This window comes from Oenanthe melanoleuca, chromosome Z (genome assembly GCF_029582105.1).
Source record: "Oenanthe melanoleuca isolate GR-GAL-2019-014 chromosome Z, OMel1.0, whole genome shotgun sequence".
Taxonomy (NCBI): domain Eukaryota; kingdom Metazoa; phylum Chordata; class Aves; order Passeriformes; family Muscicapidae; genus Oenanthe; species Oenanthe melanoleuca.
The window spans coordinates 16,721,427-16,741,983 of record NC_079362.1 but is presented as its reverse complement, the minus strand read 5'-3'; the positions used below and the strand labels follow the sequence as shown (position 1 = coordinate 16,741,983).

At 36.4% G+C, this 20,557-nt stretch overlaps 1 protein-coding gene across 9 annotated transcripts in view; it reads right to left on the bottom strand.

Moving 5' to 3' along the window:
* The window catches only part of APC (APC regulator of WNT signaling pathway), an 87,843-nt gene that overhangs the window by 14,580 nt on the left and 52,706 nt on the right, over positions 1–20,557 (bottom strand). For 5 of the 9 annotated variants that reach the window (XM_056513604.1, XM_056513603.1, XM_056513613.1 and 2 more), the window contains 5 exons: positions 19,176–19,284; positions 17,535–17,648; positions 12,313–12,396; positions 5,741–5,845; positions 2,047–2,169 (listed from right to left, as the gene is read on the bottom strand). In XM_056513604.1, the coding sequence (XP_056369579.1) occupies positions 2,047–2,169; positions 5,741–5,845; positions 12,313–12,396; positions 17,535–17,648; positions 19,176–19,284 (535 nt within the window). The remainder of the gene's footprint in view (positions 1–2,046; positions 2,170–5,740; positions 5,846–12,312; positions 12,397–17,534; positions 17,649–19,175; positions 19,285–20,557) is intronic. The other 4 variants (XM_056513607.1, XM_056513605.1, XM_056513608.1 and 1 more) reach the window with 3 other exon arrangements.

The window sequence follows — 20,557 nt, the reverse complement described above, 5'->3', positions numbered from 1 at the left end:
TACATCATGCTGGAAAAAACTGACATCCACGTATTTTAATGTTTTCCTTTAAAATATCTCAAATTAACAGATAATTCTTTGTTCTGATGACCGACTTTTATATGGATCAGACTATTTAGGGCAAATGTAAAAGTAAAGACTTAATACCTTTTTCAAGTTTACAGGGATAAAACAGTAAAGCAAACAAATGCTAATTCAGTATGTATAAAATACTGAGCATTTGTCAAATTAACTCATGCCATGAAAACCCAGCACTACCCATTTAAGTTGGAGTAACCTCATTCTCAAAATTAAAAATAGTGATTTTTGAGTGATTCCCTTGGCTTTTGTGTAATACTGTGGTCAAGGCACTACTTGGTTTGTACTCCCTCTCTTCAGTCACAGATTTAAATCAGGAAATGCATTTGATTCTTCTAGTCAACTTTTAGCAGAATAACAGGATGTAGAGGATGATCTCAGATACTATCTAAAAACTCCCAACTCCTAAAGCCAAGATAAACAGGAACATTCAAAGTCAAAGCACAACATAAAGAAACTATCAAATGAAATTATAAAGCAGCAGTGTGTGTGTTTCTCTTGAATATAGTAATTAAGGAAGAAATGAGACAAATTGGACAATTAGACAAATTTTCCAACTAACAATTAGGTATTTGCACTGGTTACCCTATCAATGAATGATTTTATTTGGTATCTTCACAATTCCAATGTGCTTGAAGACACAGAGTTTTTTAAAAAATGAACAGCAGCAGGCAGACTAAACAGCAAGTCTGGTAACACAGACTTCTCTAAACACTACAGGACTGCTGAGGCAATACAAATCTTACAGTCTGTATGGTCACATGGCAAAATCCATTGAAACAGGAGCCTCTTCTACGACAGCCAAGCATCCCAGTCTGGAGATCATGTCTTCCTACTCTGGGAAACCCCAAATGTAGCATTTAAACAAAACCTCTTATTCTTAAAGAGAGTGACTTTAGTTTGTTTTATGTGTATCTCTTTGCAGATGTTTCAACTGGCAGCTATAATCCAGTGTTACTTGGATTTGGAAGGTAAAGTTTTTGCCAGAGAATAAAGCTGAAGAAGCCACCAAATCAGGCCTCCAAGTTGCAGCTCATGGAAAACAAACAAAAACATCTGTTTGTTTTTCTTATTTACACACACTGCCCACAGACTCATCTCTTTTTGCACCTGTAAATGCACTCTTCCATTTAGAATTGCTAGCATTTTCCATTTTTAAACATTAATATTAGTAATTTCCTACGCCAGAGCACACTTGTTTTTGACTGTATCCTTCCACACCCATTCCTGTTCCTGCCTTCAGGGCTTTCCCACTATTTGTAACTTTGTGGAGTTCTACAGTTTGCAGTGAAAACTGTAGATAGCTGATGTCACCTCCATTTAGGATGTACATACTGCATGGGACTGAAATGACAAGATTGTTTGTAACACTGTTTTAAGGTCCAAAATCCTTAACACTCTGCAAAATTAATAGGTCTGGCTTCCCAGAGGACTGTGCTCAGCACAGTATCCATACTGCTGCTGATTCCACAGGCAGTATGAGATCCAGTGGCTCATGAATTTGACCTTTTCTTCCCCTCTCTTTTCATGCTGCATATGTATTTTTGAGTGCAGTCTTGTTTTGCAGATGCTGTGAAGGGCTTACATAAATTTTTCTCGTCTGTTTAATTTCTCAGCAACTATTTTGTTGTCAGTGTCTATTTTGTGGATTTGGATTCTGTAAAAGCATTTGAAGAAGTGCTCTTAAAAAGGTTAATGTTCATCAATGATTATAAAGCAACATCACAAGGTTTCAGATATTTCAGTACCTTCTAGGAATTGCTTGTTCCTTACTGTAACAACTCATAACTCGTCATCAACAGGTTAAAAAAAAGTATTTCTGTGCATATATTTTCAAAGTTGAAAAAATATACTAAAATTTTAACTTCATAAAAATTACTATGGGTGGACAAGACCGTTCAGATAATATTAGTACTACTGGCAGAAACAATGAGGTTATTGTATTAGTAAAAATGTAGCATTAGCGACCTGTGGTTTGTAATCTTCGGTTACCTTGGTACCCAGATGACTTGTCAGTCTGCGAGGAACAGAATAGTTACTACTAGAGCTCATAACACTGGCTGTCTCGTGGTCCACTCGAGCAGCAGAACCCTACAGATTCAAACAACAACTCATATAAAACAGAGGCTGAGGGAAAGAACAATACTGGCTAATTCAGTTTCAGCACTGGATGATGCAGTTGTGCTGACAGCAATGAACTGCCAAACTGCTCTGTTAGGTCTTCTCTGCCCTCACACAACTTAGAGTCACTGTTAAACCTGGTTTTATTAAACCCTTTTCCTGAGATCTCAACAGAACAGAGTCTCAATAGAACTGCATTTTCAACTGAATGGATTTATAATTACTATTTTCACCAAGAAGAAGTGGAATTTGGAACAAAATAAATAACAAAAAACAGCCTCCACTTTTATGTCAGATTTTGTAGCGCACTGGAATAGGTATCCAAGAACCCACCAGCAACATGAGACTGACAGGGTCAATGAATAACTCTACTTGAAATTGTCAATTTCAAAAGCAAAATATAAATGATTGTGTATTTTTTTAGTGAAAACTATACAATAATGCTGACACTACTTGATGTAATTTTCCTAGAATCTAGGTATGCTCCTACCCGTATTAGCAAGACTCAATTATTAGCATCTTTGTCCTCTTTTAATTAATTTAATTATTTTTCCTTTTTCTGCCACTTTTTATCCACTATTATTCTTTACTTTTTTATTTGCTGTTGTTTTCTTTCTGTCTGACGTTTTCCTTACTGTCACTCCCTTCCCATTTGCTTTGGGAAATTACAGCATACATTTATTTAGAGAACACTTTTAATATCAACAACTGTTTTTCCTGCAGTAGTCAACAGTTTCTCTTTGATCCTCTTAAAAAGCTAAAATCTGTTAATGGAATTATTAACCTAATTTGCAAAACCTTTCAAACTATCTGGATCAATGAATGTAAATTTTTTTCAGTAAACATAGGTAACACACTGAAGAAAACTCCATGGAAGACACTTTGAAATAATGTCTTTTTCTTCTATGTGCTCCATACAGAAAGAGGAATTTTGTAGTTCATACAGTTCAACATCTTAAACATGCCATTGAAAGAGTCTATAAGTGCAAGGTAGGAGTAACTTAATGAAGTGTTTGCACAGACAGAAACAAATCTAATCATACTGGAATATTATTATATTCATATCACTCTCACATTTGAATCCAGAAAATGTAATACATGTTCCAGAAGAAATATTTTATGCTACAAGTGTAACTAGAATTATTTATATTAGCGCCATTTATCTGTATTTCCTATGTAAACAAGCCATTATTTTCTCTGTTGACTACAGGGAAAAAAATCAAAATCTAAAAGTTTAGGAAGATAATCACACTACATTTTTTCCATTATTCACTTTAAAATAAAGTACAGTGCTAGGAACATGGGAATGAATTCCCAGATTTTTACATCATATTTTCCTCAAATTACATTCAGAGGATTCCAGGTTCAACATAAATGTATGTAACAAAATTATCCATTATTAAGCTCAGGGTGATTCTTTCAACCAAGAAGGTAAAAATGATGAAAGTCTGGGGCACCATCTATTAAAATTCACCATGGTGTAGGTGAAAATAGCAAAATTTTCCTATCGTTCCCCCAGACTGTATAAACCTCAGTTCAGGTAACCAACTTCTTCAGAACCATCACGTGGCTCTGCTACCTGGGGGACACCAGCACACTCAGGTGAAGTGTAACTACATTTCTCACTGGCTTGTAAAGAAAGACTAATGCCAAGGAACTAATGTCAGGTGAGCAGCCATTCATCCAAGGAAATGGGAAATGACAAGGAAATGTTACGCAAACTTTTCCTGGGTAGGACATCATCCTTCAAAATCCTTTCCTGTCTACTTCATCTTGTTTCCACCTTTTATACTTCACTGTCTTTCACCTGCTATTTACCATGCCACCTGAGTAATTTTCGATGTTTTGTGATATATTTTATTAATAAGATGGACAACCTCAACAAATTCCTTTACAGAACTTGCAAAACAAAGGTATAGACAAAATTTTACTTTAGTGGGAGAATAGTGAGTGCAATGGAAAAGAAGACAGCTGAAACATGGTGCTGAAAAGGACACACTTGAATAGTGAAAAATCCTGGATCCAATTAACACTGACTATAAAACCAATTAGAAACAAATAATTTGGTGAAAACTTTTCTTCACTCCACTGAATGGTGATTGCTCTAAGTATACTGAGCTGGTTTATCAGAAATAAATGTTATGCCCAATCCATTAAACCTTCTCTGTCTGGACTTGCACTGAAAGCAAATAATCCCCAGATGGCGGTTTTAACACAGATACATTGCCCTGTCTCTGTTCCCCACCAGGAGGAAGGAATATCCATGTTTTATACATTTTTGCAACACAAAGGTCAAAATTGTACACACTCTCAATATTAAGGCCTCAACTGAATTATAAATGGATCTTCTATTTGCGTAAGTCTGCCAAGACATGGCAATCCCTTCTTACTTCCTTCCTTCTCTGTAAAATACGTTGTCCAGGAAGAACTCCTAATTCATTCTCTGAAGATGGATGATAGAGCAGCAATGCATCAATTATTTAAAAACATTATGCTTTCAGCCCCAAAGCAGCAGTGAACTATTTTCTTCCCAAACAATAAAGCTGTCATAAGAGTTAAGAGTCACAACCTCAATAAGATATGGATGATAGAATTTAATTCCAAATGGTGATCAAATTTATTTCAAAAGCAAAATTATGGGCTGTGCTTAATGTTTAATCAAGTGAAATATTCCAGCCAAACCACAATTCTTTCTGATAAATCTTCTACAAGACACTTTTGGAAATATTTAAATAATTCTACTTCCCTGGAGTAACAAAAATATCCTGTGTATGAATTCAGCTATTAAATCTGTACTGTGAAGTTTTAAAAATCCAAATTACTAGTGGGAATGTCTAAGCTACAGTTAGAAATCATGAAGGAAATAATCATGATAAATAAATGAAAGTATTTTTAGCCAAAGAGAGAAGTAAAAAATATTGATAAATATTGGTTTTAAAAGACAAGTAAAGAATTTAATGTATATATCAAGATATTCCACTAATGTATTTCAGTAATAAAAGGAGGAACAGCAATGAAAGATTATTTAGAAGCATTTCAATAACCCTTCAGCCAACTTTTAGGAGATTACCTCATTGATACTTCATTTCAAAGCTTTAGATAATGCAGTATTAAGGAAACGTTAATGATAAACCTGTCATTTACTTCTTTTCTTTAAAAATCACCAACATCTTAGTGATAATTTCTAAAATGAAAATTTGAACAATTTACCATAATTTACTAACACTTCTTATGTTACAATTCACCCACAATGAAACACATTTTCTGCAGTCTTTCTTGGTATCTCTTTCACACCATTAGGCTCATTAATAATTTAAACAAAAGAAAAATGTTCCCTGCGTTATTGAATATTTATACTTCCCTTTATTAAAACACCTTCTTCCAGTAAATATAAGAAATTCCCCAAATAGAGATGGAAAGAAGAAAAACATACGTTTTTTTTAACAAGTAGGCATGCCAACACAGTAAGTTAAATACAAAAATAAGCATAATATATCTTAAATATTTAATTATATTAAAACGAACAAAATACTTTATTTACCTGACCAGTACTGCTGGTTGCCATGCTGATTTCTGCTGCTCCTTGACCTTCATTTTGCCTCTCTGTATCATGGGAACCTGCCTCATGCTTGCTTTGAGGTGCTCTCTGTTAATACAAGAGTTTATGAAATTACAAACAGAAATAAGGTATAATTTACCATTGAAAGCTTTCTCGGGTATGAGAGCATCAATACTGGATCTTCAGGAAGCCACTGAGCAGCACTTTGCATATTATAACCCCAAGCCTCAAAAATTAACAGCAGAGACCAAGCGCCTTCAAAAAGCTGTGAGATGAAAGAGAAGCATTTCCTCCGAGGATTACAGCCCTGCAAGACAAAGGATCCGCCGTGACACACAGCAGCACCATTTTCCACCAGCTGTGCTCACATCCCTATCAGAAATGTAACAGAACTGGAGCAAACAACTGTCTGCTCTGCTCGGCCACGTGATCCCTGCTTTTACTGGGCTTTTACACAGCCAGCACTGTTCAATTAAGCTTCATGTTCAAAGATGAATGATTTCTGCTTGAACAGAAGGATATTTGTAATATAAGAGTCATCCTAAATGTGTCAAGGACAAACAGTGCCGGAATTACCACTTTGACAGAAAATAAATTTATATAGCTTGATACTGATCCATCTAAAATTTTGTCAAAATAAATTTAACTGATGTGGCAAGGTGGTCTCAGTTCCTTTATGAAAACAGATTTTTATACATCTACATAAAAATTAAATTGGTCTCCCTGCTACTGATTGGCATTTAAATGAACAGTTACAAATTATGTGAACTATCAAACATTATCTTTTAATGTATTTAAAACATTTCAGATTTTCAGAAAGACATGAATAATCCCTGGAAATGGCTGAACTCTCTAGCTGAAAGTAAGATAATTTTCTAAGGACTGCTTTTGTTGCCAAGCTTCACTTCACAGACAGAGGCTACTACCTCACAGACAATACAACCTTAATTAATTTGTTTAGCCACATATGGTATAAGTCAGTTTCTATGTGGGTCTACGATGTTCCTGAGTTGCAGAGCCTAGGACAGCACAGTCTGCCTCATCTTGCTTTAAGGATATTTATCTCTGACTTTTAGCAATAGCTGTCTTTAATGTACACACCCTGAAATATCTTTGGATACTCTCAGTGATTAAATTTGTACAGTATCACTGGCATAAAGAACTGTTTTGTTCATCTAAGACAGAAGAGTCTCATTTAACACTGAGCAGTTTCAGAAACCAGTGATCAGCATGTGAAGTGATAATTTAGGGATAAACTTAAAAGTGTAAATACAATTTAACTAAAGGAATAAGGTATGTAAAAAATGCAGGATATTATACAAACCAGCAGTATTAGAAAATTGGAAACAATTATAGGTTACAAATTCCTTGACATTGTATCTTCACTTATGGAAAATGAGTAAGCCACAAAGCAAATCTCAAAGTGTTATAGGACACACAGTGTTACTACTTTTTATAATCTGATCTCTAATTTTTCATGATCTCTGTCACTGTGTATGAAATGAAACTGCTATTGATGCTCATACAGTAACTGAAGAAACTTTGGCTCCCAGTACAAGAGCAGGGCACCCAGTCAAGATCAGGCCTTGCCATACATGAGGTGAATTCAGTATAATGCTTAATTCCTGTCTCACAACACATTGAATCTTGAATAAAGTGTAATTTTAAGTTTGATAAAATCTACATCTAAGCCTTCTAAGTATAAATCAAGAGAGAATTCTCCTCTCACTAAATGACTTTTTGAATCCCACTAAGAAAGCAGTGGTGAACATGCCTAGAGCTGAAAATCTGAATGGTTCATCAGCAAGGCTCTCACCCACTGGGTCATCTGAGGGGGAGTAATACCCTCCTTCCAAAAACACTCCTGGAGTTGGGGCAGGGTGGTGAAAATGGGGTGTATTTATTAATTAGTTCTGCTGCATCCAAAGCACAGACACACAGATATTTAATTCCCTGACAAGAAAAGTTTCTGTGCTCCTTTAACACTCCCTGCTTCTATCAATATACACTTGTTTGCTACATGCTATTTACGAATGACACGCCTTCCCATTCCCCCTAAGCACTCCCAAGAAGGGTGCCAATGTGCCAATACACAAAAACAGTCAACACCCAAATTAATTTTCAAGGCAGTTTTTAACAGTTATTAGCAGGCAGGGTTTATCCAATTTGAAATGCAGAATGTGCTTGCAATGTGCAAACCTATTACTGTTTCATGAGTTGTCAGCTGAACTTGAACATCAAATCTGCAAGTTCTCAGTGAAAGCTCCCTACCACTTCAGCCACTGAAGTCATTTGAAGTGAGCTGTCCTCTTCATGAAGACTGGCAAAAAGGAATTAATAATAACACAGGCAGCAGAAAGCAGTTTATTAGTTGAAAATGTAGTATTTATGTAAACATGTATATAAACATTACTAAACGTATTTATTTATTAAATATGAAAACATCATGTATCTATGCACATGGATAATGTAAATATATTTCTGTATACAGTATTACTGTAAATAATTAATATTCCTCTGACAGAGTGCAGATTAATGATTATAAAGGCAATATAGCCTTTCAACACTGAACACAGGACCTGTACAAGACAATACAGAAGCTACCAACAACATTAGCAAAGAACCACAGCATGTGAACACCAGTAGGCTCTCTAAGCCCTGTGTGAGGCACAGCTGCCAGAGAATGGCACTCAGGTCCTCTGGGTTAAACTGCACCACCTGTTTTGAGGCATGATTTTTGAGGAGGCCTAAGCTGGGTTTGTAACCTCCGTTATTGCTGAATTTTGGCATCAGGCCATGAAAGTCAGTTTGCCAGAGCTCACTTGTTTGCTCTTGCAGCAAAATCGTGGGACACTGCATGTGCTGATTACAGGGACATGGAGCTGCTCCTTCCATCACATTTCCCACCATTTTCGAAGTGCTTCTGAAGAACTATCATTATCAATTACCAATCTCAATGTATTTATTAGTAGAAAATTATGAACTCTAGCTAGCATAGTAGGTCTTGACTATTTCTGCTAAGAAAACCAATTAAAAATCATTTTACCTAATACTTTGTCAACCTGAGTTGCCAAAGCAGACACATATTCATTAGGATGGCCATTACTCCATATTAAACGCAATATATATGCATGTGTAAGTAAGACATATATAAGAAAATGGAAAATGCAACAAACAAAACTAAGAAACTGTAAGAAATAATTTTGCCACAGCTGATTTGAAGACAAAAGAAAATCTCATGAGTCAAATCCTTGAGAATGTTTCTGTCCATCACGATTAAAACCTGCTGAGCATAATCTCAGGAAAAAAAATCCTTTACATTTTATCTACAGAGACACCGCCTAATGAAGTACTTCACATATTTTGAGTTATAGATATTATGAAACAATGGTCTGTACCACTACTGCCAAAAATTTCCTTTTTTCTTTTAAATTATTTCATATTATGCCCAACAGCCAAAAATTCTTTTCGGACAGGTCTAACACTACAGTGGATGAAGATACCACCACTTGCAGGCAAATCACTTCAATTTTTTCTAGAATCATTCACAAGACCCAACAATTTGCCAAACCTTAAAAATGCAACAGATAAAATGTGCGCGAAGAATTTTCTCTGCTCATTGATTTCCAAAAGCTGATTTTATGTTGCAGTGTTATATTTGGTCTTACTCTTCAAGATACATTGCACTTGGATTCCACAGTGACTGGCATCACCATAGGGCCTACTGTATCGGCAGACAAGCTGTGATATTTATTATTGCTGTTACCAGATCTTTGTAACATAAGGAGCACATTCAATTTGGTTATTTGCACCAAAAACCAGGAAATAAACTCTCCAACCAACAGACTAACAGACCAGGCTATAGTCCTGAAACAAATATCTATTAATCACATTTCCTGGATACATGCATATATGACAATTATTTCCATGGACTTATCTGGATATGGTTTGGGTCTTCTGATGAATCTTTTTCTCCTTGACAGTATCTCAAATACATAATCAAGCCCTAATGTACTTCTCCTATCATTCTTTGCTGTCACACACAATCCTTGTTCTCAAAACTAAGATATCAGCTAGTACATATTAATCACTGATGTAAGTAAATAAGGAAGCATTACTTGGAACACAACTTATTAGTCACAGATGTAGGAAGTAAACACAAGGCCACTAACCTCTGGCATTTTTACTAAGCACTGTATGGTACAAAACTAAGCATTAACCACAAATACAGGGATCAAACACTATTGAGCTATGGTTAAAAGAATTTTCCAGCATTCTCCCACTGCCTCTTAAAGAACTATACTTGTTAAGTAACAGTATCAGGCACATGATAAAAATATGAAAAATGTCTCATGCTTGTATTTTTCAGTTATATAGACTTTGTAGTGTGACTGCACCACCAGACAATTTCAGAATTAGATCTAGCTGGTCTCTGTAGGAGATGGTCATCACTTGGAAAAGATAAAAACACACTATTAAGTATTAGGGTGTGTGTAGTGACTGCCTCCTTTACCACCACCAGCACTCTGGTAACTCTGTCCTAATACATGTAACTATGCAACCAGATATCCAAACATTTGCCAGATAAGACACATTACATGAAAATTTAAATATATCAGACCTTCGGGGTATGAGGTAGCCAAGTAAGTTTTTCACTCCTTCCACCAAATAAGAAAAAACCTTTTTTCTGAAGTCACATCTCAATGTTGTTTGAGTCTCAGAGTTTAAGTAAGTTCAAAATACTGCTTTGTTTCATTTTTTTCTACCAGAGTAAAAGACAAACACTCTTGTGACAGGATCTGTCTGACTATATGGGGCAAAAGAGGCTGGTCAATCAGGCAGGGAGAGCTTTACACCAGAAATGACAGGGGACAGACATAGGGCAAAGCAGCAGCCCTGGCTGGTGGGAACACAAGGGCAATGAACATGGCTGAGATAAGAGGAAGTCCTTGGGCACAGGCATGCAAGGAGGAACAAGGTGCAGCAGAGCTGCCTTGCTGGAAAAGCTCCCAAGCCTGTGCTGGGCAATGGGCATGGCCCTGCACTGCTCTGGCACGTCCCTGCACTGCTGCTTGGCTGCAAGCACGAGGTGAGGGCACAGGGAGATGGACTGAAAACTGCTGGAATAGCTGGGAATCAGGGTGTTGCAATCAGTAGTACAAGGTACAGGTAGAGGCAAGCCAGAGATAATATTGAGACCAATACTATCTAGTATCTGCACACTGGGACACAGTACACCCTCCTCAACTTGAAGAAGCTGATGCAGCACAGCTGCCTTCCAGAGGGACCTGGACAGGAGCTAGGAATGGGCTGAGGGGAAGCTCAAGCTGTTCAAGAAAGGGAGTGCAAAGTCCTGCACCTGTGAGAGAACAACCCCAGGCACCAGCACAAGCTGGAGCTGTCCAGCTGGGAAGCACCTGGAGTTTCTGGTGGGCCATCCTTTCAAAGGCCTTCTGGCAAAATGTCCAACAGTGTCCTGTGCTGCAGTGAGGGGCATATTGCCAGCAGGGCCAGGGAGATGGCCCTTACTCTCCACTCAGCATCCAAAGTCCTGTTCAGGCCTGCCCAGCACAATAAAGCTAGATTTACAATGGATTCACTGAAACAAGTCCTGTGCATGCTACAGCAGTCCTTAAGGGTCCTGAGCATCTCTCACACACAGAGAGCCTGAGAGAACGGAGACTGTTCAGCTGGAGAAACAGAAGGCTTACAGAGATCTTGTTAATATCTATGAACACCTGGACAGACTCACGTCAACAGAACAGGCAACCTTAACTCCACACACTATGGTCTGCATCATTCATAAGAATTGATTTCCCCCCAAATCCAGCAACTATGAAACCAGTATTCTGCAAAACGGGAAAAATATACATCCTTTAGTGATCCAAATGATGCTCTGAGCTTTTTCTGTAGTTACTTTGGGTGAAGACAAGCCATAAAATACTCATGTCAAACACGCAATTTAATTTACCAGTATAAGAAATGTAAGCATATTTCCACGAGAGCAGGTTTTGCTAATGGCAATTACTGCTATGGACTTTGTAATTTACAGGAAACATTCAGCATTTCTTAATATAGAACCCTACACTTAAATACTAAAAATATACCAGGCTTCTATAATGAAGTCTGACGGAAGCTCTATTCATCCTTTTTTAATCTCTTTCAGAAGACAAGCAAACCGTGACAGTGCTTATCAGACATTCATAATCAGAAAGGCATGTATAACTGATTGTTTTAATTATTTCCAAAATCAGAACTCAGTCTTTTAAGCACGCTGCACATTGACATTTTTACTGAAATTTCAAGCTATACTTTTAACTTATATATGATTATTGATTGAAGCTCCACAGTAGTATGAGGACTAATCCAAGTATTCCATCCTCAGTTCATTAGAAAGAGAGCAAGTAACAATCCAAGAATATTGACTATTTGATTAATTGTGACATCAACAGGTGATGGGAATAATCCTGCCTACCACTTTAATCAAATATTTTTGGGTTTCTAGTGAAAATATACATATCACAATAAGAAAAGGCAAGTTATTGCTCACTAACCTCTGCTTCAGCTGCTTGTGATTGCAGAAGCTGTCGTATACGAAGAATGTCCTTCTCTATTTGTTGAATTCTGGCCACCCTTGCCTGAAATGAATGGATTTTCATGTTTGATTTTGTTCAAAAACTCCTTTACTTACTGTATGTACAGAGTGACAGCATGAAGAGCTCTTGACAAATACTACTGCTGACTACAAAACAAACCCACTTTAGCAGGTACATGCAGCAGGTATTACATGCAGAAGTTCAATTGTTGATCATAATGAAAGGAATGATTGCAAGCATTCAAAACATAAGTGAGCAGTTGAAGTTTTAATAACATTAAATGTTCATTTGGATGTAACAGGTCGTCACACAGCAGATTTAGGTATTAAAAAATGCTCCCCTTAACTTGCACAACATTCCTGTTTCTGAAACTGACATTTTATGGAGGTCTTTAGCAAATTATTTCACTTTTATCTCAAATACCAGAATTTTACTTGCCTTACAGAGATCTGAGAGATACTTTCACTTACAGATTGTCTTTGAAGGTATGAGACCCTGACAGATTTGTATTATGTTCAGTTGCTATATTAATTTGGGAACTTTGCTTATGTCCAGCCTCTGAGATTTTCTGCTCCTACAATTCTCAAAGAATTTAACAGTCTTAGTATAATAAAAAAAAAAAATCTACATTGCTTCTTTAGTTTATCTGGGATTTTACAGACATTTCTGAATCAGTCTTTTACAGACATATTGCTACTCATTTCCCATTGCAACCATTATGTGGTTAGGAAAGGGAATGTTAAGAGACTCCAAATGTAACAGGATACATACTCCACATAAATTGTACAGTGAAGCACAAGATGCATTATCAGTCTGTGAAACAGTAAGTGCATGAGCTTGATAATTTAATACATTCACATTATTTGACTTTAAATGTGGGCAGAAGACCAAACTGATTAAATGCTGTTTTTTTGTGCCATGGATAGATTAATAAAATAGAGATAGTGTTGAAAAAAGTTCTGATGCCTTTACTTGATTAACATTTACAGTGCTATACTAGAAAAGCAATCTAGTAGACACTGCAAAGACTACCATTATTACCAACCTTGTTTGACACATTTATAATCTGAAAACGGAAATAAGATGAACCTTCAAAAGGTGCTAATGCCAAAAGATGCACATGCAATAGAAAATAATGCTATCTAGAAAATCTAGAAATACAAAAGAAAACAAATGTAAAATGTACAAAATACTAATTTCTGAAACACATCAGAAGCAGCTGTGGGAAAAGCACCACAAGCATCAAGATTTAGTAGAGCTGGAAAGCTCCAACTTTAAGCTATAAATTTGATTTGATTTTGTAAAACAAATTATTGGAAAACACAAAAGCTTCAGCACAGAGGCAAACGTAATTTATCCCACCCTTTGTTCCTGGTTCAAGAAATTTTTAAGTATTAGAAAATAATAAAATATTTCTGGGAATATCTATACATTGGTGACATGATGCATGACTAACAAAATACATCTCTCATTGCCTTTAAGAATTACTTGCATTTTATAGACTTATAGAATAGTCTGGGTTAGAAGGGACCTTGGAAGGTCATCTGTTGCGCAGTCATCTATCCCAAATTCCCTGCCAAGGGCAGAAACATCTTCAAGTAAATCAGGTTGCTGAAAGCCCTGTCTGACCTTGAATCTTTCCAGGGATGAGGCCCCTGCTGCCTCTTGGCAGCCTCACCCAGTGTTTTACCCCTCCCACTGCAGAACATGTCTATCTTGTACCTAATCTGAACCAACTTTCCATTTAAAGCTATTACCTCTTCTATCGTTATTCCCTGCTAAAAAATTTCTTACAGGTCCCCTTTAAGTACCCAAAAGACACAGGTGTCCCTAAAATTTCCCATAAATTGAGTTTCTTTCTGTGTAACCAGCAATGTATCTAATAAATAGCATAAAACATTCAGAGTATCTTTATATATGCACCTAAGTACAGGACGGAAATTTGGTGCAGATGAAAATAATTAAACACCACATGATTTGCCAAGTATTACTGACTTGAGTCCTCCAAAGGGATAGGAATTCTATCCGCCCTTTCCAATTTTAGTCTAGAGATTTAAACATAGTATCATTCTTCTATTAATTTTTTTCTATTACAGGGAAACTGAGAAGTTCCACTAAGCAGGAGCGTATTTTGTGCCAAACAGTGCAGAAGCAGAAAAAAGGAATGTGTTTCTTGCCACATGGGGCAGAGCCTAATGGGCTCAAATGGGCAAAAATCTGAGATACAAGATGAAACAAGCAACAGCAATGTTTTTAACTTCAGAACCTACTTGAGAAATATCACCTTTGATTTCTATTTCTAATGAGTATTTCTAATACCCATTTATTGTTATATTTGCTTGTAACTTTCATTAACATAAAATAGTTGTATAAAGTAATTTTACATTTGAAGTTACACATTATTTGGCTTTCACTGCCCCAGTAAGGTATCCAACAAAACAAAAATAAAATCCCTCCACACTCACAGTGACAGAAAAACAATCACTATATGGAAAGTAAAAATAAGGAATAACATTATGTTTTTAAAATGTTGTCTTTTTTGTTTGGTTGTGGTTTTTTTTTCCAAAATAAACATATACAATAGACAAATGCATTAATGGCTTGGTGTACATAGAAGACCACTGCATAAATATAACAGTGCTGAAATGTTTATCTGTGTCAAACTTCAGGATTTAAATTTTCTTGTATCTTTAGTGGTCTGCTGTTTTAGTAAACTTATAGAGATCTTGGGATAAATTCTTATAACAATGGTTAATTTAATGTAAGATTTTAAGGAACACTTAACCTCAAAAAAAATTAGATCCTTTTTGTTCTGACTTGAACGAGAAATAAATTCTATGTGAACATGAATTCAGTTTTAGAATTTAAATATTTTTAAATATATCTTATGGAAATTAAGTTTGCTTCTACTTATTAACAAACATATTGGCTACATCTTGGAACAGGAAAAAAAAATAACATGTCTAAGAATGGTCTTTTCCTTTTTTCCAAGTAAGCACTACTATGTAAAATTACCAGCTTCATAGAATAGTTATAAGACTACAAGTTAATGTAAATCACTAAACTAGCTGAAATAAATTGCCAACAGGCTTCTTAACCATCTTTCTGGACAGCTGCTGGGCATGTGCTTGTGAACAATCTTCACAGAAGACATCAACAGTCATTTGCTGTGATTTAAGAAAAAGAAAGCCAAATCACGCCAGACAAAAAACAGAAACAATGGAGAAAGCCATTGTTTCAAGGCCCACGAGAAAGGGCAGCTACAGAAAAGTGCAATGATTACTTAGGCAACTGAAGGTTACCAGCTCTCTCACAGAATAATCTCTGGGACTCTTAACTCAGAGGTGTCTGCAATGCCAGAATTTATGTAGCTGAAATGCTCCCTCCCTTTAGCATGCATTTTACATAATACTGTGTATCCCAACCAGTTTGGGTGGAAAGAAAATGGTAAAATGACTAAGTTGAGTACCCTTGCCAAATACAAATGCTTCATTTTGCAAATGTAAAGATCACAGTGAAATAATGCAGAAATTGCTGTTAGTACCTCAATGACCTTCTATACATTTTTGGCACTGCTCCTTGGCAGAATGAAACCAAGGAGAATTGCCAGTTAAATTCACAAGAAGCACATGCAGAAATAGTTACTTTGTATTCAATAATCTTTATATAATCACAATAGGCACTCTTATTTCTGCAAGTATTTAAGTGTTACACGGATACAGAGAGAGAGTGGAACAGTTGTGACAAACCCATAAAAAATGTCAAACATTCATTCAGAAACCTATAAAATGTTTCAACATCATCTTGGCAGCATTCTACCCCCCATCAAATTTAAACTCCCCCAACAATCAGGGAAGAAGCAAATTAAGGGTCAGCTTGATTACTTCCATACAGTGATCTAACTATGGCCAAGATGTGTGTCTGAATAATTTCTTTTGATCCCTGCCTGAGTGCATTTAGAATGCTGCCAGCAGCCCTGCCTGCCTATTTAGCTTAATTCACCTTCCTCGAACTTAAGCCTGTTTACAGCAGCACAGCTTTCTCTGGAGTTTGGCTGTGCAGGACCTTTACAGGCTGACACAAACTGCACAGCTGAATCCGTGGAGGGCATCACCCCTGCTGATAAACCTCAGTAACAGCCCTGCAGCTCCCAGATCAGAGCCAGCTACTCTCCAAGCTGAACTTGGGTCTGTCTGAGAACACCAGCACAGACAAATCCCTGCACAGCCCTGCACACATAACCCAACAGCTGCAGGGTACCTCTTTGGCTAAAATACTTTTAACAGTAGGAATTTTCTGAAAAGTCCTCACTTGAAAGTTTAAAGCAGCTATTCTGATTACCTCTTGTAATCAGAACAGCTGCTATAACTGAAATGTAAAACCAAATTAGAAATGTTTCACATGTAGCAAAATTTTGTGTTGAGTCTAACCTAACAAGGGAGATACAGCCTAAAAACACTTTGTACTGAAAATACAGATTATTGTCACATTCACCATAAAACCCCCAAATCTTACTAAGTTGGTTATTTAACACATCCAGAAATAAATGGTAATAAGTAATTTAAATTGTTGCTTTCCTACTACGGGGGGATTGTTTCTTATAACCAGGAACCAACTGATTACTTAATTTATGATTGCACCTGATTACATTCTGATTAGACTTCCAAATGACTGTGTCATGTGGTTAGATATCCTCATCATGAATGCAAAACAACTCTTGGTGAGAGTAAACAACTTACAGATATGTATGTGGATTACATTTTACTATAACACCTTGCTTGAAAATATTATCCCCTGATACATCTTTTCTGGCTAAGGAAACTAAAGAACAGTAGCTGGATTTTACTCTAAACTTAAAAGCATAAAGAAACCCAAAGATGCAAAACAAAGCAGCTGCAAATACACTGGGCTTTTTTGAAACTAAAATGGTAGTAAATTGTAAGGAAACTATAATTTAAAATATTTTCTCTTGAATAAATGGTCTACATCTGCTGAATCAAAAGGCTTTTTTACAACAGGCAGACGAGGGTACCTTTTGTTGAGCAATTATTTCCAATGTCCTGATTCCTACCTTTTTTTATTTGAAAGGCTAAGTGCTGTGTTTACACACAATTACCAATAATTTAATAAATACACAGGAAAGCCTTTTCCCTTGCTTCTAACAGTGAGAGACAAACTACCTGTGCTCGCTTCTCCATGTCCTGACAAGTGCCCAGTTGTTCTTCCATTGCAGCTCTGATTTGCCTGGCCTCGTACTCCAACTGCCTTCTGGTCATATCTGTTTGCAAGGAGAACTGAAACCAGAGTACAGGGAAAGCATTTAGCAAACAACATTTATGTAAACAATGTATTTCTCAGAACAAAAAGCAGAATAATTACTTTTCTACAACAAATTTCATAAACAAACAAAACACAGTAATACTTTCTTAAAACATGATTACATTACAAAACACAAGAACACTGTTTTTCAACCAGTAGATTACACCTGAATTTTGTCAAGTGACTAAATATAATAAATAAGCATTGAGAACGTATCGCTCCTTACAGGAACATCTGGCTGCTCTCAACAAAATTGTGATGTGTGCCATCTGAATTGACATTTTCAAAAATATTCAGAAGTATTAAGCTACTGCACATAGTGATGGCATTCATACTGCTGCTATTTACCTTATTTCTAACTACCCTGAGAAAAGAGCACAAGTGTTAAACCCAGGAGTAGCAATACAGCCTAAGGGAAGACTTTTGAGCTAAAAGAAATTTCAAGGCAGGAGCAAAGCTCTTCACTGGCTCTGGACAATTACTCAGTCGGTAAATAAATGAGTCTCCAAGAGCAGTCCTTCCAGAAGAATTCACCAAGGTCAATTCAGAGAGTCAAAACAAGACAGTCTTCTGCAAGCAGCAAATGGGACCTGTCATTATGCTGTGTCTGGACTAAACAGTAATGGATATGAATGGATTGAATTAGTGGGGATGTTAAGTAATGCATTCTAATTCTAAGAACAGCTAAGTGAATTAATTATCTATGGAATGGGAAACCTTAAAGCCTACGACAGAGTGACACAGACACAGCTGACAGTGCTTTGACAATGGGTTGCACTTCCTCAAAATCATTTTTAGTCCTTCTCCCTTGGTTCTGGTGCTCTGTTAAGCTCAGCCATGACTCGGTGTTACTTCTGCCCACTGAAGATGTCTTTCTGTTCTGCTTCCATTTCCAGAAGGCTGACTGATCCTTTGTCAGGTGTGACTCTCTCAGCCACACCTTACCAACTCTACGTGTGAAGGAATGCACTGCAAATACATCCATGCTGCTGGCATCTGACAGGAAATCCTGCATTATGTGGCATATCAAGCATCTTCATTATCGCAGATAATGGTGACTTGATTATAAATAGTTTTGAGGTGCCAAGGTAAAAGCTCACAGCAACACCTGCATAGGCTATAGAATCACTTTACTGATTGTTATGAAATAACAGCTCTTGTGTACATTGTCTGATTCTAATATTACTCCCACAACAAAAACTCCCACACAACAAAAGAACAGGGGGAACAGAGTTAAGGATGTGTACTGACAAGCAATTAATTTGCCATAATGACTTCTCAATGCTCCTCTGTTTTCACTGACATTCATACTGATATGAATTTTGATGTGTAAAATTCTATGTGAAAAATACATGATTTAGGTTATCACTACATACTAAATAAAAAAAAAAAATTAAACTAAAGCAATAGTGGAGAATGCCACCAAATTAATAAAATACACTCAGCATTTAAACAGAGGCTGTAGCACTAGACACCTCACCCAGCACTCAGAAGGTACTTACATTTTCAGTGAGGGGGAGACTATCAATCCTTTTAGTCAGGTTCTGAAGCTGGGCATAATACCAGTCCTTTTCTTTCTCTTCCTTCTCAAGCTCCGCGAGCAACAGAGACCTATTAAAAGCAGAAGGAGGAAGTGTCTCACCATTAACACTTCATTTCCATCTGGAGGTTTGCAGAGGGCAATAAGGACACATTTGAGTTCAGTTCCCTGGCCCTTGCTAATCAACCTATCCACTCCTCTGTGCTAAGCATTTCAGGGCCTCATCTATGAGAAAGAAAAATACACATATTTCTCTAAAAAACCCACTTCAAAATTCAAAGCTAAGAGAACTTTTATGAAAGCAAAATCAGTTATTAGTCATGTGTTAAAACCCACTTCAAACTCCAAAGCTAAGAGAACTTTTATGAAAGCAAAATCAGTTATTAGTCATGCGTTAACTTGTTCCCTGCCTCGTTCAAAAACATACTTTGTATAGTGCAAACAGCATTTAAGGCAAGGTCTGTCACAAAAGCAAGTCAATCCTGAATTACTGAATTGAGATTCTTCACCTTTGCACTGTCCTCTTACTCATTTTGTCACCCATAGCAAAACTATGGGTAAAGAACACAAAATAAGTCATTTCTGTGAATGTCTAAGATACTTTAAACCAGTATTTTCCACCGAATGTCATGGACAAGATACATTTGCAGCTGTTAAAAACATTTTAAATGGGTATTATAAGCACATTGCATATCTGAGTAATAACTGAGAAAGAAAAAATTAGTAATATATGCAGACTACCAAGGAAAAAAAACAATTAGAAATTTCACATATTATTTTAATAATCATTCATGAACAGAATTTTATATAATTCTAAATCTTAAGAAAATAATGAAATAATGCTCATGGCTACAATACTTCACAATATATATATATATTAAAAATATTCAACAAAATCTGGCTAGTAGGAATGAACAGAAAAGCAACTCTTAAAAAAAAAAGAATAAATTACAAGTTTATTATTTCCTTTCTAATGCTTTCTGTGAGTACTGTTCATCCTTCTGATGTTTTAACATTGCTCATTAACAGAAAAGACAAAATCAACACTTAGCCACAAGACAGGAAGCTGCATACAAGTTTGCCCAGTATTATTTCCCATCCCTTAACTTTTGCATCCCTCTCTGGCTGTGGCCTTTCTGAGCAAGAGCGTATGAACCTTTATAAAGCACAAAAACACATTATGGATAATTACTGTAAGTCATTAAGGAACAATTACACAGCATACAACGATAGTACAAATTTCCCCTGACTATTTTGATAATACATCACAGACATGATTTGAGAAGCTAATCCATCTTCCACACAAAACAAAGGAGAAATAATTTTAAAACTTGTATTTAAAAG